The sequence below is a fragment of the Pseudophryne corroboree genome, chromosome 6, assembly GCF_028390025.1.
Source record: "Pseudophryne corroboree isolate aPseCor3 chromosome 6, aPseCor3.hap2, whole genome shotgun sequence".
Lineage (NCBI taxonomy): Eukaryota > Metazoa > Chordata > Amphibia > Anura > Myobatrachidae > Pseudophryne > Pseudophryne corroboree.
The window spans coordinates 416384592-416408456 of record NC_086449.1 but is presented as its reverse complement, the minus strand read 5'-3'; the positions used below and the strand labels follow the sequence as shown (position 1 = coordinate 416408456).

At 44.2% G+C, this 23865-nt stretch overlaps 1 protein-coding gene across 7 annotated transcripts in view; it reads right to left on the bottom strand.

Moving 5' to 3' along the window:
* The window catches only part of CACNA2D1 (calcium voltage-gated channel auxiliary subunit alpha2delta 1), a 1227493-nt gene that overhangs the window by 594967 nt on the left and 608661 nt on the right, over positions 1-23865 (bottom strand). For all 7 annotated transcript variants that reach the window (XM_063926939.1, XM_063926941.1, XM_063926940.1 and 4 more), the window contains one exon: positions 2236-2365. In XM_063926939.1, coding sequence (XP_063783009.1) covers positions 2236-2365 — 130 coding nt within the window. The remainder of the gene's footprint in view (positions 1-2235; positions 2366-23865) is intronic.

Here is a 23865-nt window from a genome sequence, read left to right as displayed (position 1 = left end):
TAGCAGAGCTGAACAAACAGATTTTGTGCAGTCTCTGAGTAGCCCAGGACTTACTCAGCCGCTGCAATCACTTCAGCCTGTCCAGGACCGGAATTGACGTCAGGAACCCTCCCTGCAAACGCTTGGACACGCCTGCATTTTTCTAACCACTCCCTGAAAATGGTCAACTGCCACCCACAAACCTTCTTCCTGTCAAACTCCTTGCAAACTGCCGTGCAAATGGATCCTTCGCACAAACCCATCGCTGAGTGGCGATCCACTAGTTTGTACACATGTGACGCACCTGCACATTGCAGTGCATATGCATGTGCAGTTCTGACCTGATCACAGCACTGTAAAAAAGCTAGCGAGTGATCAGGTCTGAATTACCCCATAGTGCAGTGGATAGGGGAATGTATTGCAGTGATGAAGTGTTATGATAAGGTGCAGTGATATAGTGCAATGTATGGGGACACACAGAGGAGCATGTAGTTGAACACGCTGGAGGTGCATGTGACGCTTAGGGTATTTGAGGCACATAGGGGAATATTGTCCAGTAGTATCCCCTTTTTTTATTTAATTTTATTATTATTTATTTATTTATTTATTTATTTTGGGTGGGGGGCGGGCGCCAAATTACTGCCTTGCCCCGGGTGCCGAAAATCCTAGTTTCGGCCCTGCCCAACTCTGCATCGCAGCCTGCAGGTAAAGTGGCTGCACAGTGCATTCTCTGCATTTGAGTCCAGTGAGGGGGGGATATGAGCAGCAGGCATGCACACAGTATAGGGGGATGAACAGCAGCATGCATACAGACGGTGAGGGGAATAGAACAGCAGACTTTTAACAGAGTGGGGGGGGGAGTGTGAGAGTAGCAGGCACCCACACAGACTGGGGAGATGGGTAGAAGAGAGCAGCCATGCAACAAACTGGGGGTGGGGGAGAGCAGCAGCATGCATTTCATCTGAAGGGTGGGTAGGGGGAAGGGGCAGTAGGCAGAAGTTTTGCCTAGGGTGCCGAGAAACCTTGCACCGGCCCTGAGTGCAACAGAACTCGGTGTGGGGAAAGACCATGGCCACCCTTTACAACATTGCAGCCCTTTCACATAGATTCAGACTCAGTCGCACACAGATGCACAAATGTCTCACAACCTAATTGATCAGTGTACATTAGTAATGTAGCTTTTTTTTTATTATGTGAATAAGATGCACAATTTGAGTTAAGCAGTAGCATGTGATCTGGCACGCCGAGAGGGACTATTTTGCGCAATTGAAACATCAGTAAGAAAGGAGACATTTGTAATATTATGAAGTAAAAATAACTTTAGTAATAAATAAAGGTGTAGTATGGTATGCCGGCTATCGGGGTCCCGGCGCACAGCATACCGGCGCCGGAATCCCGACCGCCGGCATAATGACAGCGTGGCGAGCGCAAACGAGCCCCTTGTGGGCTCGCCACGCTATCTATTCTCCCTCCAGAGGGGTCGTGGATCCCCAAGAGGGAGAAACGGTGTCGGTATGCTGGCTGTCGGGATTCCGGCGCCAGTATACTGTGCGCCGGGACCCCGACAGCCGGCAAACTGAAGACCACCCATAAATAATAATATTGAAAATAAAATGTTTAATGTGCTAAACAACCATATAAACTGTCAGAATTAAAGGTACTTTGACCCATAATATTTCACTGGTCTGTCTGCTTTCCTGGTTCTAGTGATCCTGCCTCTTTTCCTGGTTTTCCCAGCCCCGCTCACTCATTGTGACACATCTGCAGGGGTTGGGGGAGGCCATACTTGCCAACTATCTTCTGCTCCCTCCAGGAGGGAGCACCCAGGTCATTTGCCACTGGGCGGGTCTCGGGAAAAGGGGGCAGTTAGGGGTGTGGAGATACGAACACGTCATTGCGGCCCTGCTATACGATGTTCACATTACAAACACTGCAAAGCGGAGGACTGGGCTATGATGACGCACAAATCCAGTCATTACCCCCGTTGCAGGCGGATGCAGAGTACTGCGGGGGGTGCAAACAAGTTGCAGGAGACCTGCCCCCTTGATATTCGGGAGCCTCCCGGCAATTCCGGAAGAGTAGGCAAGTACGGGGCAGGCACAAGGAGAATCTAATGTCTTGATACTAGAGGGTAATGTTAAATATAATAAAACAACCACTATACATAATACCAGTATATTATTTGGTACATATACAATACATACATACATACAATACTATATATTTGCAAAAGAAGTTGGTATTAAGGTAACTTACAGCCCTCGTAAATGTCTGTCGGAATATGCACAGCAGAGTGCTGGTAAGATGTCTGACGTCTAAAGATAGGATCCTCCTGAAACACAGGCTTGATTCGATGACTTACAGATTCGTTGTCTTTCTTGTCAGGCTAAAAAGATATTAAATATTAAAGAAGATATTAAATAGTATTACTACAAGATAAAAAAGGGTACATATTACACACACACACACACACACATATATATATATATATATATATATAGTACATATACAGTATAAACCTCGTTGGCACCTGTTTATGTTGCCCCTTTACATAGCTGTTTATTATTTGAGTAACACATTTTTGGTGTCCAGTGGATCTATGGGAAGGTGGCCTCCCTGATCTGGTTTTCCTTCCTTCCCATTAATGAGTTGTGGTCTGTGTTTGTGATTTCACTGTGATTTTAGGGTGGTAATTCAATTATTTTCACCCATTTCCACACCCGTTCAGTTTCTGCTGACAGGCATGATATAATAATTTCAGTTTGATACCCCCGGGGTAGTGAAGGCACCCAACCCTTTATGCAGCTAAACCTGATTACTATGGGTGCGATATGCACGATAACGGGGATCATTTTAAAAAGGAGATTGGGCGTGATATATCATTTGATTACCGCCCTACGGGTTTGTGAGATAGTAAATAATGGCAGTTTATTGTTGTTTATAAAGATATACAGTGGAATGTAATGGCGTCTGAGTTTGCAGGTTTTTTAAAGTGATAGTCATTTACAAGGCATGGTTTTGCAAAAAGGCCGAGTTTGGCCGGCATTCCGCATCTTTGGCAAACTAGGAAGCCATTCTACCACCAATTACGTGTATTGGGTGCACTCTTTTCATCAAATTTTCTATGCTGACACTACCCTACCGGCTGCATGAGATGTGTGGAATTAGGAGAGTTGAACTACCCGATCATTCAACCGTCACCATATTTTATTCATTCAGATAAATGTAATGTCAAAATATTTTTACTACTTGTAATAATGCCACACAGTTTTCTGTCTATGTATTTAGATGTTTAATATGTTATACAAATTTGGCTCCCTGGATTATCACACAATTAGGGAGTGTAAATCCTGTTCTCCATTGTGCCCTTTCCTCTCCTTACACAATCTCTCCCTTTCGTACTGCATACTACAGTATTGCTCTTTCTCTATTTTCCCTTCCTCTCTTCTATTAACAAAAGAAGGGGAACAAAACCAGCCTTGACTTTTAGTTATGCTAAGTGCATGGTGTAATTTATCATATGTCTGCCTAATGTGTTCACAAAAACAGAGATTAAACAGTCATAGTCCAAGAAAAAAGAATGATCAGCTACAGGCTCCTGTCCAGGAAAGACAATCACGTAAAGCAAACTCATTTTATTCTTTTTTCAATACCTGCCCTCTCAATGTCTGTATTGTAGAGAGAACTTATTCCAATTTTAATATAACGCATGAAGATTTACTCCACTTTCACTTGTCTTAATACTGTGCTGATCTTTTTCATACAGGAGAATGCATATTTGGGTTCTGGGAAAAAGTAACCTGATGGCGAGCTCTGAGTTCAATATCTACTTCTGCATTCATAGAAATATACAGTGGGTAAAATAAGTAACACATCAACATTTTTCTCAGTACATATATTTGTAATGGGGCTATTGAAAGTAAATTTTCACCATATGTCAAAAACAACCCTTGTAATCCACACATGCAAAGAAATCAAACCAAAGATGTCCATAAATTAAGTCATGTAATAATGTGAAATGACACAGGGAAAAATGATTGAACACATGAAGAAAGGGAGGTGCAAAAAGGCATGGAAAGTCAAGACACCAGCTGAAATCTATCAGTAATTAGAAAGCAATCATGCTCCTTGTCAGAGCAAATTAATGTAAGGTGGTCCAGTCCCAAATGATGGCCTATAAAAAGGTGTCTCATTACCAAGGTGTCACACAAGAAACATCTCATGATGGGTAAAAGCAAAGAGCTCTCTCAAGACCTTTGCAACCTTATTGTTGCAAAACATACTGATGGCATTGGTTACAGAAGGATTTCTAAACTTCTGAATGTTCCAGTGAGCACAGTTGGGGCCATAATTGAGAAGTGGAAAGAACATCATTTCACCATAAACCGACCATGACCGTGTGCTCCTCGCAAGATTTCTGACAGATGAATGAAAAGAATTAAAAGTACAGTTGTCCAAGAGCCAAAGGACAACTTGTGGAGAGCTTCAGAAAGACCTGGAATTTGCAAGTACAATTGTTTTAAAGAAAACAATAAGTAATATACTCAACCGCCATGGCCTATATGCAAGCTAGCCACGCAAAACTTAATTGCTGACGAAAAAGCATGTTGGAGCTTGTTTAAAGTTTACTGCACAATATTTGGACAAGCCTATGAAATACTGGGAGAATATAGTCAGGTTAGATGAGGCCAAAATTTAACTCTTTGGATGCCATAATACACACCATGTTTGGAGAAGAAATGGCACTGCACATCACCCCCAAAACACCATACCAACAGTGAAGTATGGAGGTGGGAGTATCATGGTGTGGAGCTGTTTTTCAGCATACGGTACTGGCATACTTCATGTAATTGAAGGCAGTATGAATGGAAAAATGTACAGAGACATTCTTGATAAAAATCTGCTGCCATCTACAGGATGCTGAAGATGAAAACAAAGGTGGACATTTCAGCAAGACCGTGATTCCAAACACACAGCCAAGTACACTCTCAATCATGGATGGACTGGGGGCCAAATTAGCCCTGACATGTGCGTGCATGCACATACCGCGAAAAGGGGTAAGTGGACACTAACGAAGGGGGAGTGACACGAGTCAGGGGGGCTTGGACTCACAGCTGCCCCCATTTCCATGGATACGGATGGGGGCGCGTGACACGGCACAAGGGGATGTGTCGCGAATGGGGGGGGTGCGTAAACTCATGGTACACCTCCATTTCCATGAAGACGGGTGGGGGGGGTGGCCAGACCAGAGAGCCGGAGGCTGCCCTGTGCGTGGCCTTCCCGTCTTTCTGTGTGACAGGACCGGCCCATCGGCCCCTCTGGCATTTGACAGAAGTGCCAGATGGGCAGTCCGGCCCTGCTCCCAATTGGTTTTAGAGAAAGAAAATAAAGCTGCATCTGAAAGCTGTCATTGCCAACAAAGGCTTTTGTACAAAGTATTAAAACGAGTATTAAGGTAAGAACTTACCTTTGTTAAAACTCTTTCTGCGAAGTACACTGGGCTCTATGAGGAAAGACATAGGGGGTGTAGAGTAGGATCTTGATCCGAGGCACCAACAGGCTCAAAAGCTTTGACTGTTCCCAGAATGCATAGCGGCCCCTCCACTATAACCCTGCCTCCCTGCACAGGAGCTCAGTTTTTAGTTAACCAGCCCAATGCAGTAGCAGGAAAAGAGACGACAACGGTTAGTAGCCACATACACCACACTCTCACGACAGGAGAAGTGTCACCGGCTAGTACCATACCAACCCAAATAAGCTAAGTGCGTCAGGGTGGGCGCCTTGTGGATCCCAGTGTACCTCGCAGAAAGAGTTTTAACAAAGGTAAGTTCTTACCATAAAACTCATTTTCTGCTGCGGGGTACACTGGGCTCCACAAGGAAAGACATAGGGGATGTCCTAAAGCAGTTCCTTATGGGAGGGGACGCACTGTAGCGGGCACAAGAACCCGGCGTCCAAAGGAAGCATCCTGGGAAGCGGCAGTATCGAAGGCATAGAACCTTATGAACGTGTTCACAGAGTACCACGTAGCCGCCTTGCACAATTGTTCAAGGGTCGCACCACGGCGGGCCGCCCAAGAAGGTCCAACAGACCGAGTAGAATGGGCCGTAATGAGAGCAGGAGCTGATAGACCAGGCCTCACATAAGCATGTGCAATCACCATTCTAATCCATCTGGCCAAAGTTTGCTTGTAAGCATGCCAGCCCCATTTGTGAAATCCAAACAGCACAAAGAGAGAATCAGATTTCCTAATAGAAACAGTTCTCTTCACATAGATACGGAGAGACCGTACCACATCCAAAGACCGCTCTTTGGGAGACAGATCAGGAGAAACAAGTGCCGGAACCACAATCTCCTGGTTAAGGTGGAACGAAGAAACCACCTTAGGTAAATATCCGGGACGAGTCCTAAGAACTGCCCGGTCACGGTGAAATATCAGATATGGGGAACTACAAGACAAGGCACCCAAATCCGACACTCTTCTAGCTAAAGCAATAGCCAGCAGAAACACCACCTTAAGGGAAAGTCAATTAAGATCAGCTGAACCAAGAGGTTCAAACGGAGACTCTTGTAACGCCTCCAAAACCACCGACAAGTCCCAAGGAGCCACAGGCGGGACATAGGGAGGTTGGATACGCAACACACCCTGAGTAAAGGTATGCATATCAGGTAAGGTCACAATCTTTCTCTGAAACCACACCGACAAGGCAGATACTTGAACCTTGAGGGAGGCCAGACGCAGGCCTAAGTCCAGGCCATGCTGAAGAAAGGCCAAAAACTTGGCTATACTAAACTTTGAAGCGTCATAATTGTTAGATGCGCACCAAACAAAGTAAGCATGCCAGACCCTATAGTAAATCCGAGCAGAAGCTGGTTTCCGGGCCCGCAACATAGTTTGAATGACTGCCTCAGAAAGCCCTTTCGCCCTTAAGACGGAAGCTTCAAGAGCCACAACGTCAAAGACAGCCGGGCTAGGTTCTGCTCGACACAGGTGCCCTGAACGAGGAGGTCTGGGCGTTGTGGAAGTAGAATTGGACGCTCTGACGATAGGCCCTGCAGGTCTGAGAACCAGTGCCTTCTGGGCCACGCTGGAGCTATGAGAAGCAGAATTAATCTTTCTTGCTTGAACTTCCGAATTACCCTGGGCAGGAGTGACACCGGAGGGAACACGTACGGCAGCCGAAACCTCCACGGCACCGCCAGCGCATCCACGAATGCTGCTTGAGGATCCCTTGTCCTTGCTCCGAAGACCGGAACATTGTGATTGTGTCGAGACGCCATCAGATCCACGTATGGAAGGCCCCACTTTTCCACTAGGAGTTGAAACACTTCTGGATGGAGGCCCCACTCTCCGGCGTGTACGTCCTGACGACTGAGAAAGTCCGCTTCCCAATTCAGGACTCCCGGAATGAATATTGCCGATATGGCCGGTAGATGGCGTTCCGCCCAATGTAGAATACGTGAGACTTCCTTCATTGCCAAACGGCTTTGAGTGCCGCCTTGTTTGTTTATGTAAGTCACTGTGGTGGTGTTGTCCGACTGTACTTGAACAGGACGGTTCTGAATTAAATGCTGGGCCAGGGTCAATGCACTGAAGACCACCCGCAATTCCAGAATGTTGATCGAGAGGAGATTCCTCCTTGGTCCACCGACCCTGAAGGGAGTGTTACTCCAGTACTGCTCCCCAACCTCTGAGACTGGCATCTGTCATCAACAGGACCCAGTCGGATATCCAGAAGGGACGGGCCCTGCACAATCATTGGTCCTGGAGCCACCAGTGCAGCGACAGACGGACCTCCGGAGTCAATGAGATCATGTGAGACCTGATCCGGTGAGGTAGGCCGTCCCACTTGGCTAGAATCAGCCTCTGGAGGGGGCAATAATGGAATTGAGCATACTCCACCATGTCGAATGCTGATACCATGAGGCCCAGCACCTGCATCGCCGAATGTATTGACCCTTGCGGACGAGAAAGGAAGCAACGAATCCTGTCCTGAAGCTTCAGGACTTTCTCCTGAGACAAGAACAACTGCTGGTTGTGAGTGTCCAATAGCGCTCCCAGGTGCACCATGCTCTGAGCAGGGACCAGGGAGGATTTATTCCAGTTGATGAGCCACCCGTGGGCTTGTAGAAACCAGACCGTCATATCCAGATGACGTAGGAGAAGTTCTGGGGAATTTGCCAGGATTAACAAGTCGTCCAGATACGGCAGTATCCTGACCCCTTGACGACGGAGTACCACCGTCATCACCGCCATAACTTTGGTGAAGACTTGCGGAGCCGTAGTTAAACCAAAAGGTAATGCCCGAAACTGGTAATGGAGGTTGCCAATCGCAAACCTCAGGTATTACTGATGTGATACTGCTATAGGAATATGCAGGTAAGCATCCTGTATGTCCAGGGAGACCATGTAGTACCCAGGTTCCAAGGCCAGAACTATAGAGCGAAGGGTTTCCATACGGAACTTGGAAACTTTTACAAACCTGTTCAATGCCTTGAGGTTGAGAATGGGCCAGGAGGACCCATTCGGTTTCGGGACCAGAAACAGCGGAGAATAGTACCCCCGGCCCATCTGAGCAAGAGGCACCTGTACTACGACTCCTGTATCCAGGAGGGTCTGTACCACCGAATGTAGAGTGTTTGCCTTTGTCTGGTCCAACGGGACGTCTGTCCGGCAAAATCGATGAGGGAGTCAGTTTTTGAAGGCTATGGCGTAACCTCGAGTGACGACTTCCCATACCCAGGCATCTGAAGTGGTCTTCAACCATTCCTGGGGATACCCTAGAAGCCGGCCCCCCACCCTTGGGATCCCCCAGGTGGAGGCCCGCCCGTCATGCGGCAGGCTTATCGGTCTTGGAAGCTGGCTGACAGGCAGCCTAGGCTCTTTTGGGCTTCGGCTTACCAGGTTTGGAAGTGCAGGCCTGCTTCTTGTACACCTGACCTTTTGCTTTACCTGAAGGACAAAAGGGGCGAAAGGACGTACCTTTAGCCTTCGACACAGAAGGAGCGATACTTGACAGACAGGCAGTTTTGGCAGTAGCCAAGTCAGCCACTATCTTATTTAAGTCCTCCCCAAACAGAATATCTCCCTTGAAAGGGAGTACCTCCAGGGTTTTTCTAGAATCCAGATCCACAGACCAGGATCTCAGCCACAATATCCGGTGAGCCAGGACTGATGTAGTAAAGGCCTTGGCTGCTAGGATACCGGCATCAGAAGCCGCCTCTTTAATACAGTAAGAAGCTGTGACAATATATGACAAGCATTGTCTAGCATGGTCAGAAGAGATTTCAGCTTCTAACTCTAAGGCCCATGCTTCATTAGCCTCTGCAGCCAATGTTGCTGCAATAGTGGGCCTTTGTGCAGCACCCGTGAGGGTGTAAATCACTTTTAGACAACCCTCCACATGTTTATCCATAGGCTCTTTTAGAGACGTGACGGTAGTGACAGGTAGAGCTGAGGAAACCACCATCCTAGCCACATGTGAGTCTACTGGAGGAGGCGTTTCCCAATTTTTAGACAGCTCTGGCGCGAGGGGATAGCGAGCCAGCATCTTCTTTTGAGGCACAAACTTCTTTCCCGGGTTTCCCCAAGGTTCCTGACGTACATCCACTAGGTGGTCAGAGTGAGGTAAAACTTGTTTAACCACCTTCTGATGCTTGAACCTATCTGGTTTCTTAGGAGGGGCGGATGGCTCGGGATCATCCGTAATCTGTAAAATCAACTTAATAGCCTCCAAAAGATCAGGAACATCCACATGTGAACTACCCTCCCCCTCAGCAGTATCTGTGTCAGAATCTGTGGGGTCAGTGTAAGCGCCATCTTCATCAGATGAGGTGTCAGGTACAGCAGTGGATTGTGAGGAGATAAGAGCTCACTTAGAGGACCCCTTGGTCTTAGGCGAGCGAGGGTCAGACTTTTTAGTAGTCAAGGACTGGTTCAACTTCTTCAATTGAGCAGACAAATTATCCGCCCACTGCGGGTTAGCTGCAGGGACCACATACGGTTGCATCGGCATAGGAGGTCCCATAGGGGGTGTTGGTTTAGTAACTAGCGTATGTAGAAGCGTGGAGAAAGTAGCCCACGGTGGGTCATTATGCACCCCCGTTGCCACAGTCCTACTGGGGGGCAAGGAGCCCCCAGAACCAGAGCCCACAGCTGCTATGGTCTCCTCATAGGGATCTGTGGCTTCAGCAACACCGGAAGTGTGTTCAGCCCCAGAACCGTTACCTTCAGAAGCAGACATGATATAACTTGCAGTATCAGGTAACACAGTACAATTGTCAGCAGCACAATACCTCTTGCCCAAACCCCTGCGCAGTGTAGTCAGCACAAGCAGGGATACAGGAGAGATATGGTGACTAAAATCACAGAGAAAAATACATATTAAAGTATATCTTGTGAAAATCCTACATAATTATAAAACCTGACGCACCAAGCCCCCTCAGGTTATAGAATATAGGGATAGCAAGTTGAGTGAGAGACACGAAATGGAAACCACTCAGCAAGCTAATGCACACACATATAGTCACAGTTATACAATGCAGAGGTTATTACTAACAATAATACTGCACTGGACCAGCTTATATATATAGCTAAGTAGTCAATAGATATAACACTGCACAGTAAGAACTGGATGTATATCACAGGGTACTTGTACAAGAGAACCCAGACTAAATGCACTCTTTCTTAACTAACACTGTCTAATTGACATGTACAGTAGAATACTTAAGTGTCATGTAAAGTCACAGCGCTGTCAACCAGGTGGCTTTGTCAAAGGAGGATTTGCCCAAGCAGTCCAAGAAACAGTGTAGCTGAGACAAATGGCGCCCAAACACTGACAGGGAGTGAGGTAGAGACAGATATGCAGCTCCAGGGCGGGAACATTTGCTGGAAATGGCGCCCTGGGGCTGGGGGAGGGGCTCCAGGTTTAAGCCTTATCCCCTCTGCTGGCAAAACCACCAGGTACTGCGGGCTACACACAAAAAAGGTTTTAAGAGAAAACCTGACCTGCACCCATGCCCTGGTGATCTAGTGGGATCGCCTGTAGTGCCACAGTGTCCACCGCCAGCGCGCACGGCCCGCCTCCCACCGACCGCGCCAGATCGCGATAAAGCCCAGGTCCCGGGAGCAGGACCCACTCACCACCTCACGAAGCGCGGCCACACAATCCCGGAGAGCCCCCGTTGTGTGTGCCTGACTCCGGAGCCTCCTGCTGTAGTTACCCAGCAACCAGGGCTCGGGAGTGTACAGTGCCGCTGGGGAGAGATGGAGCTGCAGCAGTGAATGTCACTAGACATGTACGCACTGCTACAGCCCTTGAAGTCTTCACTTTTCTTCTCAAAAAAAGCTCTTCTTAGGGCTGCCCAGAGCAGCCCCTCTGTTATGTGCCAGCTATCTGCGGCACCAACTACAAAACTGAGCTCCTGTGCAGGGAGGCGGGGTTATAGAGGAGGCGGCACTATGCATTCTGGGAACAGTCAAAGCTTTTGAGCCTGTTGGTGCCTCGGATCAAGATCCTACTCTACACCCCCTATGTCTTTCCTTGTGGAGCCCAGTGTACCCCGCAGCAGAAATAAATTTCAGTAAAAGTGTTCAATACTTTTTCCCTGTGCCATTTCCCATTATTACACATAACTCAATTTATGGACATCTATGGTTTGATTTCTTTGCATGTGTGGATTGCATGAGTTGTTAATTACAATGGCCCCATTACAAATATATTTACTGAGAAAAATTTTGATGTGTTCAATACTTGTTTTACCCGATATGTAGATAGGCAGACAGACAGACAGACAGACAGACAGACAGACAGACAGGCAGACAGACAGACAGACAGACAGACAGACAGACAGACAGACAGACAGACAGACAGATAGATAGATAGATAGATAGATAGATAGATAGATAGATAGATAGATAGATATACACTTAATTTTTTTTTGCCATTCTCAAAAATGAATCCACATATCTTCACTTCAAACGTACTGTTACTGGGTAATGTAAGGGTACGGACTGCTTACTCTCTTCTTCCCCTTTAACAATTGAATCTTTAACCCGCAGAGGGACATTACTAGAGTATCGCCACATTTATAAGTTATTTTGCTTTTTTATACCATGCACCAGTGACATGCGGAGGGGTGAGGCAGAACCTTTCCTGTCATACTAACGTTTGTGTCAGAGTTTTGACTGTATAAAGTATATCAAAAATCCAAAGAATGTGTTTGAAATATCTTCTTAGCATTATTCTAATCATCCTTAAAGTCAAATCTCTGGAAGTCTAATCACCTGCTTATCTTTCCCGCACATCTCTGATCAAAACTCACCAAATTTACATGAGTTTATACTGCTGCCCCTGTATATAATGTCCAGATGTACCCTTTGACACATATACTGCGTTTGAATCTGGCTCTGGTGCTAGACAGTGCCTCCTGAGCCATTTAGCTCACCGCACGTCCCTGCCATGCACAGATAGGCAACATAAACTTACAAGTGATTATAATAAAAAACAACACAAATGTTTATTTGCTATAACTACTGTATATTGAATTAGCAGTCACAAGAGTTTCAAATTAGGTATCAGACCAATTATCCGGAAAAATGTTATACATAAATCCAGAAAGACGAAAAAAGTAAATATCTTCTATTTTTGGGGGTTATTATATGGAATCACACAGGGGCAGATTGGGAAATTAAAATGACCCTGGGGAAAAAGAATAAAAATACGAGTGGTCTCATGTAGGCCTAGGTGGGACCAAATAACTGTAGACAGGACCAACACAAAAAAAGGGAATACGGAATATCTGGTATCCAGAATATTTCAGCCCAGTAGTGACGTCATGATGCGGTCGGCGCCATGAAGCCACAGGAGACCGTGGCCAATCACAGACAGGTGGGGGAGTGGATTTACAGCCATTCCCTCACCATCAATGCTGCCAGGACCCGCCGCAGACACCCAGGACCCCTCTGCTGATGTGCCAGACCCGCTGCGGACCCCCTGCCGATGCACCAGATCCTTTGTAGACCCCCCTCCTAATGCTACGAACCCGCTGTGGACCCCCTGGATAACAGGTATTCCAGTACTGAGCATTCTGGATATGGGATACTCAACCTGTAATAGGTACAGTATATCTCTAAATGATACATTTTTATTTCATGTCATGCTACAGGTAGTGGCAGCTGTAAATCTTACTTTACGTTGAAAAGAGTTTTGCCAAGTGATGAACTACATAAGTCATTTTGCCACCCATAGAAGAAATCTCCAGCGTTAACCTTATAATCAATTGGTCTAACAGGGCTATTTCCTAGGATTAGTGTGGTTATGTGCCAGCAAGACTTATACCAAGTACATTTCTAAGGCAAAATACTATCTATTTTTAATCTCTGTTTATGATTACAAATTGTAGATTTGTTGTGTTCATATTATTAACAATCACAAATATGTTTGTTAATCCTTAAAATAGCAAATTGTGGTGCTGTCTAGAATATTAATAATTTTTTGAAAAAATCAAGTTTATGTGTGATGCGCTGGGAAGATGGCACGGGGGGGGTGGGGGGGTAAGGGGGTGGGGGGAGTTAGGCTGAAGCTTTGATCCAAGTAATACACAATAGAAAGAGTGTAGTACTAGTAACTGACATACAACATAGAGATAATTATTGTGACCAATATATAACTTAATATAAGCATTCTAGTGTAAAATACAGATTGCATTCTAGTGAAACCTGGTGAAACCATTCAATACAGAGAGCATCTGAGTGACCACCTTACAAATGAGAGCATGCTAGTGACCAGCATACAATATAGAGAGCATCCTAATGGCCACCCTTCAGGGAAATGCATCAGCATTGTTGGGAAATGCAGGTGTCATATTTAATTGCTGTTTAGTAAATTTAAAAATGGTGTTCCAAATCATAGGAAAGAAAACTCTGAAGAAAAAACTTAGAGACTTTGGGGGTAATTCTGAGTTGATCGCAGCAGCAAGTTTGTTAGCAACTGGGCAAAACCATGTGCACTGCAGGGGGGGGGGGGCATATATAACATTTGCAGAGAGTTAGATTTGGGTGGGTTATTTTGTTTCTGGGCAGGGTAAATACTGGCTGCTTTATTTTTACACTGCAATTTAGATTTCAGTTTGAATACACCCCACCCAAATCTAACTCTCTCTGCACATGTTTTATCTGTCCCCCCTGCAGTGCACATGGTTTTGCCACACTGCTAACAAATTTGCTGCTGCGATCAATTCAGAATTAGGCCCATACTGAATAATAGATTCCATAATGTTCTTTCAAATTGTACATTTTTAATATAATTTATCATCATATTTTTTTTATATATATATCTCTTCTAGGGCCAGATGTACTAAGCTTGAAAAGTGATAAATATCATTGTGATAAAGTACCAGCCAATCGGCTCCTAACTGTCATTTTTCAAACACAGCCTGTGACATGGCAGTTAGGAGCCGATTGGCTGGTGCTTTATCACAGTGATATTTATCACTTTTCAGGCTTAGTACATCTCCCCCCCTACTCTGGGGAATATATCTACAGATCATGTAACTTACACTTTATCTATGCATTTTACATTATCTTACCTGAAAAAAAAAAGTTAATAAAAAAAAATATATATACGGTATATATATATATATATATATATATACACACACACACACACACACATAATAGAATTGACTATGATAATGAAACACATACATTTGCAGCACCGTTCATGATCAATGAATACACTGAGCTGTTTCAGTTACGCTCAATTCGCTTATTTTGCTAGGTAAAACAGCATACACAAGATATGAATGAAAAATGGCCTTAATCTATCCTGTGGTTCTGCTCTTTAGAATCAATCGGGTGTAGGGAATCACATAACTTGAATAATGCAGGTATTTTATTTGCAGAATATATCACTTGACCCTTGGAGGTAGCAAACATTAAGCTATGCCTATTGAGTGAGAATTCATGATCCGTTGCTACACAAACTCTTGAACCCAATCACCACCTTGCCAGCTCGCTGAGATGAGATGGCTCACCTTTCTCATCTATGTACAACAGGAAAACGATTGTAGGAAAATTAGATCAGAAAGCAATGTGTAAAAACACATTTAAAGGGAAACACTTATTTAACAGCTTTTCACAATCTGTGAAATAAGATTATTATTCATAATATGCCACATATTTTCTTTAGGGGTAAATACTTTACAGTTTGCGTTACAGATGATGTGCATATTATTCCACAAATAAAATTGTTGATTTCATATTTTTGTTTTTTTATAAAATAAGTTTCCCTTGCTATAAGTATCAATGATTAGAAGGTAATATATCAAGCACTACATTCAGTGTAATTGAGTTTATAATATATTTGAATATATATTTTATTTTTTATTTTTAAATTCAGTAATATCTATTTATACTGCAAAAGTGTGATATACTGTATAGTGGTTATGATGGGTGACATCAGTACACAAACAGTACAGTTCCCGCTTGCCTGACCCATGATCTCCTCATTGGCTGGTCAAAGCCCCAGTTTCTCTTCCCCACCGCTATGCCAAATAATAAACTTGATGCTTATTGCCTCGATGGGAGCTCAGTTCCAATCAGGGAACATTAGGAGTCTCTGCGAGTGTGCCCCAGCCCAGCTGCTCTGTCCATCTGACTGGTTACAGGTGCTGGCATTTACTTTCATACTGTTACTATATATACCACAAGTCAGGTTTTCTGGATATTCTGCCCTAGTGTCAGAGGGGATATTTCCCACTGCTGGGATTCTGCACTTTCAGTCCAGTGATATTCATTCAACAAGCTGTGACAGGTGTACTGATGTGATTGAAGGGTTGGTTACAGTAGCTCCCGGTTACACTGCTCTGTTATTGCTGTTAGTGAAATAGACTAGTTCTCCAGTGATAATGTCATCAATGTAGGCACACAATGCATGTTGGGATGAGGTTTGGTATAAATAGATCCACCTGTACAGACAGATGGGTTTGACCTTCTCACTAAGCACTTTACAAGTCTTGACAAAGGTCCCTGAGAGTCAGTGGGCCTTTGCGCACAGGAGGTAAGAGCTAGGAGGTAAGAGCTAGCTGGGGGCACTGCTGATTAGAAATGTGTTGGGTGCTCCTGGACAGTTACAAGGAATTGGCTAATCAGACTCAGATGTTGCTTAGTATGAGTGTGCACAGGGCTGGTGCAAGGTTCAATGGTGGCATCTAAAGAAGCACAATCCATGATTGCGGCGTCTGTGGGCACTAAATGTGGGCATCTCAATACTTCCATTTAGACTAAAATAATAGTGGGAGAGAGTGAGGAAGTCCATCACCTCAAACTATCCTTCTGGGTCACTGTAATAATATTTGTCAAAAACGGGAAAGTAAACTAGTTCAGGAAGAGTGAGCTCTAGTAGTAAAACTATGTGAAAAGCAGTGCACCAACATTGGGAGACAACGCACATGCAGAATATCAATACGTTTATTACAAAACCTGACTATATTGGAGCCTAGCCAGATATTATGTCTACAATGCTTTCTTTATCTTACATTTACAACTTAGACCAGTTTCCCCTACATGCATTTTAATAGTTTATAATTACAACTAGTATTTGCAGATTGGATGAAAAATTTGAAATATTTTTATATTATTTAAAACATGTTTACAAAATATTGACATCAGATTTTAAAGAGAACAGCAAACTGAATGTGAATGGTGCACCTCATTCTAATACTGTGAACCTCAAACACTATGACTGAGCAGCAAATGCAGACCATAAATAAGGATCCAAAACGTTAATGTGGGATCTAGTGATAATTGTTCAGTGAACATATTTGCTGCCATCAAACAGATGAAATTCTGCATCTACTATGATTTATTTTAAACAAAAAAAACCCACAACATTTGCAGATTTTGGCTATAAATATCTTCCTGAATTCTGCATCTAAATGAACAGAGATTTGGCAAGACATTGTGTGAATGAACACAAGAACACTGAGATCAGGTAGACACTCACGCACATAGGGGTAAATTTACTAAGATTCGTAATTTCCGAAAAAAGGTCAAAGTTCAATCACGAATGACATCGACAGTGTAAAACTGCAACTTTTTGAATTGATTACGATGGATTTACTAAGCTGTCGTATTCGGGTTTTTCTTTTCTTCCGATGTCGATGTCATTCGTGTTTTTTTTACCTAATTTTACGGCAGTGATTAGCAAAACACTGCCGTTTTTTTTTACAATCAATCTCGGCCGGATCTGTGTGATCCGTGCTGGGGTTCTTATTTTTTTTTTATTTAATTAAACAATGTAAAATTAAAAAAAAAATGCGTGGGGTCCCCCCTCCTAAGCATAACCAGCCTCGGGCTCTTTGAGCCGATCCTGGTTGCAAAAATATGGGGAAAAAAATGACAGGGGTTCCCCCATATTTAAGCAACCAGCATCGGGCTCTGCGCCTGGTCCTGGTCCCAAAAATACGGGGGACAAAAAGAGTAGGGGTCCCCCGTATTTTTAAAACCAGCACCGGGCTCCACTAGCTGGACAGATAATGCCACAGCCGGGGGTCACTTTTATACAGCGCCCAGCGGCCGTGGCATCAAAAATCCAACTAGTCACCCCTGGCCGGGGTACCCTGGGGGAGTGGGGACCCCTTCAATCAAGTGGTCCCCCCCCCCAGCCACCCAAGGGCCAGGGGTGAAGCCCGAGGCTGTCCCCCCCCATCCAATGGGCTGCGGATGGGAGGGCTGATAGCCTTTGTTGTAAAATAAAAGATATTGTTTTTAGTAGCAGTACTACAAGTCCCAGCAAGCCTCCCCCGCATGCTGGTACTTGGAGAACCACAAGTACCAGCATGCGGCGGAAAAACGGGCCCGCTGGTACCTGTAGTACTACCACTAAAAAAATACCCCAAAAAAGACAAGACACACACACCGTGAAAGTATAATTTTATTACATACATACACACATACATACATACTTACCTATGGCCCCACGCAGGTCGGTCCTCTTGTCCAGTAGAATCCAAGGGTACCTGTTGAATAAATTATACTCACGAGATCCAGGGGTCCAGGCTCCTCGGCAAATCCAGGGTTAATCCACGTACTTGTTAAAAATAAAAAACGGTATCCCGACCACGAACTGAAAGGGGACCCATGTTTGCACATGGGTCACCTTCCCACGAATGCCAGAAACCCACTTTGACTTCTGTCTAAGTGGGTTTCTTCAGCCAATCAGGGAGTGCCACGTTGTAGCACTCTCCTGATCAGCTGTGTGCTCTTGTCCTCACTGACAGGCAGCACACGGCAGTGTTACAATGTAGCGCCTATGCGCTACATTGTAACCAATGCTGGGAACTTTCTGCCCTGCGGTTGACCTAAAGTGACGTCACCGCTGAGCAGAAAGTTCCCAGCATTGGTTACAATGTAGCGCATAGGCGCTACATTGTAACACTGCCGTGTGCTGCCTGTCAGTGAGGACAGGACCACACAGCTGATCAGGAGAGTGCTACAACGTGGCACTCCCTGATTGGCTGAAGAAACCCACTTAGACAGAAGTCAAAGTGGGTTTCTGGCATTCGTGGGAAGGTGACCCATGTGCAAACATGGGTCCCCTTTCAGTTCGTGGTCGGGATACCGTTTTTTTATTTTTAACAAGTACGTGGATTAACCCTGGATTTGCCGAGGAGCCTGGACCCCTGGATCTCGTGAGTATAATTTATTCAACAGGTACCCCTTGGATTCTACTGGACAAGAGGACCGACCTGCGTGGGGCCATAGGTAAGTATGTATGTATGTGTGTATGTATGTAATAAAATTATACTTTCACGTTGTGTGTGTCTTGTCTTTTTTTGGGTATTTTTTTAGTGGTAGTACTACAGGTACCAGCGGGCCCGTTTTTCCGCCGCATGCTGGTACTTGTGGTTCTCCAAGTACCAGCATGCGGGGGAGGCTTGCTGGGACTTGTAGTACTGCTACTAAAAACAATATCTTTTATTTTACAACAAAGGCTATCAGCCCTCCCATCCGCAGCCCATTGGATGGGGGGGGACAGCCTCGGGCTTCACCCCTGGCCCTTGGGTGGCTGGGGGGGGGACCCCTTGATTGAAGGGGTCCCCACTCCCCCAGGGTACCCCGGCCAGGGGTGACTAGTTGGATTTTTGATGCCACGGCCGCAGGGCGCTGTATAAAAGTGACCCCCGGCTGTGGCATTATCTGTCCAGCTAGTGGAGCCCGGTGCTGGTTTTAAAAATACGGGGGACCCCTACTCTTTTTGTCCCCCGTATTTTTGGGACCAGGACCAGGCGCAGAGCCCGATGCTGGTTGCTTAAATATGGGGGAACCCCTGTCATTTTTTTCCCCATATTTCTGCAACCAGGATCGGCTCAAAGAGCCCGAGGCTGGTTATGCTTAGGAGGGGGGACCCCACGCAATTTTTTTAGCAAAAATAAGCACTTTCACACCCCTTCCCACTGATATACATGCACGGATCTCATGGATCCCTGCATGCATCTCAAATCACGGATAAAAAAAGCAGGTCTGTTTTTTTTTAGGACTTTTTTACGAGTTGTAATTTTTCACGGCAGTGTTTTGTGTTTTTTTGCTTTGCACTTCTTAGTAAATGACCGAGATTCATACTTAAACAGCCGCGTTTTGACCGATGGTATATTCATTCGTAATTTTTTACCTGAACTAGCAAAAAATTACGAATGCCCTCATCACTGCCGTGATTAGTGTTTAGTAAATGACCGAGATTTACCGAGATGACACTTTGATGAAAAAACGGCATCTCGGTCAAAATCGGGAGCTTAGTAAATATACCCCATAGAGAGAACAATTCATCATTAAGTAAACTGGTTACTATATTTTTTATAACTGCAATTGTCTCATCTCAGGATAAGCACAGACATTTTCAAAAATCTAATCTTCAGATGCAGTGAAAACAATTAAATTACAACTTCAACCAATTTGTCTTATGGGGCAGGACACAAATTCAATAAAAAAAGGAACTGCAATCTCCCATAAGAGGATGGGCCAAGATTAGTTTTTCATCTATTCGGAGTCAGTTCTTACTTGGAAATAGTTACAGACAAAAATGAAAAATAGAAAACAAAAAAATAAATAACAATAATATTAATAATAATAGAAATTATCCATCTATCTATATACTGTATGTATAACTATATATAAACAGACAAATAACAAACCCTGGCACTTAGTAATGCCAATCACAAAAACTCATTGTGAAAATGAAAAATTCATTAAAAAATACAAGTACCAGCAGTGTATGCCTAATGAACACTCTTACATCAGAGCGGCAGCACCTCTCCCGAATACACCAATTTTGCACATCTGAAGAAAAAAATAGAAAAGGACACCTCATAGTGCCTTAAAAACAACACCTATGCTAAATATATAAAAGGTTTACAATTGCCCCGTACCAAAATATGAAAAAAAAAGGCTTATCTAAGGCACATGAAGAGTTGCACCAGTCCGCACAATGTAGCAACTTATGCGCATGTTATGGGAGTGTCACAAGCAAGTTGCAAAAGTGTTAGCAAATTCCGTCACCTAACCAGTGACATTGGAGGCCATACTCTGATGGAGATTCTGTACCTAGCATTGGGCTGGAGCAAGTTGCGATGGTACATCCCATGGTAGCATCTAAAGACTCACCAAATGGGATTGTTGCATCTAAAAGGCACACAAAGTGGGCATTTGCATGCTTGTACACCAGGGGAAGGGCTGATACAGTCACAGGATCTTTTGACTCTGAATCAACCCATACAAGCTCTTCCTGCCCACTCTGACCCTTTGGTGGTGGCCAGCCATTGTGCACTATGATGTAAAAACAACTGACCATTTTCCACTCACCAGTGGCAGCACCGAGGTCAGTGACACACATTGCGACCACTATCCCCCTGTACACAACGAAAATGGGGTGAGACTCTGCTGACAGGGTGTGGCCTCACTGAAGTCCCCCATTTATGTCCCTATGGGGGCATGGCCTCAATGGAAGCCAACTTAGTTGCATCACTCTGAGTGTGTGCCCAGCATCCCCTGAGATGCTGGGCTACCTCGGAGATTGTGGCTGTACTGCTGACTCCTCCTAAGTGACATAATGTGTGCTTCTCAGGATAATATCACCTGACTCCCAGTCACTGTAGAGGAGCCTGCATTTTGGTGTCATCCCCTGGAAAGCTGAAACCCGGGTGTGCCCGCACCCCCCATGGGAGGCCTCTGCCACTGCTCATTCCAAGGAGCTGAGTCGCTGCATCACATTTGGCATCACAACTACTATTGGTTTGTGACTGCTGTCATCTTCAAAGTCAATACTGAAATAATTATCTGATCAATTTCAATAGGATTATTACCGTGAATTTGGCAACATATTAGAGATAAATATGCAGCATAAGTTTAACTGCATTGTGTACAGTTAGAATTATGTCTTGTAAGCAGTAAATATGCAAATTAGAAATGCAATGTAACCACTTTACAATGGAGAAGGCAAAATGGTCATGGGTCATATGTCATTCCCTACGCCTGAATCAGCAATCAAAAATAATGTAAACAGTTTCATTTTTCCCTCCATTATTTTCATTACTGGTGTCCAGAAAAAAAATATGAAAAAACTTTATAAATAATTTTACTGAATTGCAATTTCAAATGACAAAACTGCTTTAACATTATATGGCGCTACATACAACTTTTGCCATGATGAAAGTTGAAAGATTAGAAGACATGAGTGACAAGCATTGAACGGAAAAACTATCAATATTTGGTAGGATCCAGAAAATGGAAGTAATAATTTAACTTACATAGATCGCAACCAATCTTCCTTCTAAATTGAGTGATCTGGAAATGAAAGAGTAAAAAGCTTATGAGAGCTTCACTCTGAATAGCTGCTATATGAATGTATTCAGCTGAACCCTCTATAGGGAGCTTTAATCTCTTAACTTTTTATCATTATCATTTTCAGATTACAGTTTGATTGATTGATTGATTTATTGATTGATTAAGTGACTGGGTTCGGTAGGAGATCCCGCCTCCCGGAATGCCGAATGTCAGGATCCTGACATCGGCATTCCGAGCAGTGGAATGCCAGCAGGGGGTGAGCAGAATGAAGCCCCTTGAGGGGTCACTGCGCTCACCACACTGCGGGCTTGGTGGTGAGCTATGCTCGTCACAGGTTATATTCTCCCTCTATGGGATAAATTTACTAAGATGGGAGTTCTATTTAAGATGGGATGTTGCCCATAGCAACCAATCATATTTTATGTCTCATTTATCTAGCACCTTCTAGAAGATAATATCTGGAATCTAATTGGTTGCTATGGGCAACATCACATCTAAAATAGAACTCCCATCTTAGTAAATTTACCCCATAGAGGGGGAATCACCCACCTTGCTGGTATACTGGCGGCGGTATGGTGGCCCTGTCGGGATCCCAGCAGCGGTATTGTGACAGCTGGGATCCCAGCTATCGGTATGCTGCCTGCATTCCAATTGATTGATTAGTTCAGATAGAACAGTGATAACTATTACATTTGTCAGCATATTTATTAATTTCAGCTTCATCTTGCCTCTCTACATTGGCATCTTCATTAAGCATGCTCTTGTTTTACCTTATGTCAAGAAATGTACTCTTGTCTCTGCCTCTCTCTGCAATTACCACCAAATTCTGTTCCTTCAATATGTCTCCAAACTATTTGAGCAGATTGGCTTTGAATGTTTCCTTTACCATTTACCTCCTCATTTACCATCTCCAAACTGGCTATCAGCCCCTCCACTCCAATAATATTGAATCCAGCAATCTTATTTCTGCTACATCCAGAATGTGCATCTCCATCTTCATTCTGGACCTCTGCTGCTTTTGATCTTAAATGCAGTGTTCTTACCTATTTCACTTCCTACAGTACCTTACCAAGCACTTCTTTCTATGTATGTCTATCTCCAGCTCCTACTCCCAGTCTACTAGTGGGGATCCCAAGAGGATCACTCTTCAGCTCACTCCTCTTCACAATGTACTGCACATCTCCACCCTTAGTGAACTAATTAACTCCTTTGTTATCCAGTATCAACTCTATGCTGATGACATCCAAATCTGCCTTCTCTCATAACCTTATCCTCCTTCTGACCAGTTGTCTTTCTGTCATTTCCTTATGGAGGTATCGATGTTAACTGAATCTTAACATGTAGAAAATGGACATCATCATCCTCCCTCACTCTAGAGCACTCATATCTGCTACCTGAATGTCTCACTTGACACTACCCTGTCCTTCCCAACATCTAGTCTCTTTCCCATGCCTGTTGCTTCCTTCTCTAACACACTGCCACTATAATAATTTTTTTATTTCCCATAATGTTAACCCAGCCCACAAATAACTATTTTGTGAGCTGGACCAATAGTAAATGAGAATGCAACCCACTGATTCACACAGAACTAGTAAATCGCTGGAGTATGAGGCTGCATGTGAATGCACATGTTAAATATTGTATAAGTGCAAAAAATGGATCAATCCACTGTGGCTAAGTGACAAATATACATTGATCTCTATTAAGAACAATGGGATCAAATTTGACAGCTGGAGAGGTGTCCACTTCCAGCAACTGTCAACATAAGTCTGTGTACACTGTAACACCATTCAATTTGTTCTGACTGTGTTCTAATAGGAACTGAGGAAATGAAGCAATCTACTAATCTTTTATTTTACGAAAAAATTAATTTACCTTTTGAATTTACCAGTCACGATCATCTATGAGATGATAATGTAATGCACCTCATCAGTTACAGCAAAACATTAATAACCACACACAAATGTGCAGGTTGCGTCATCTTAACCTGTGATTATATGTAGATGATGAGATCACCTGCTGCAATGAATCAAGATGCCTGCAGG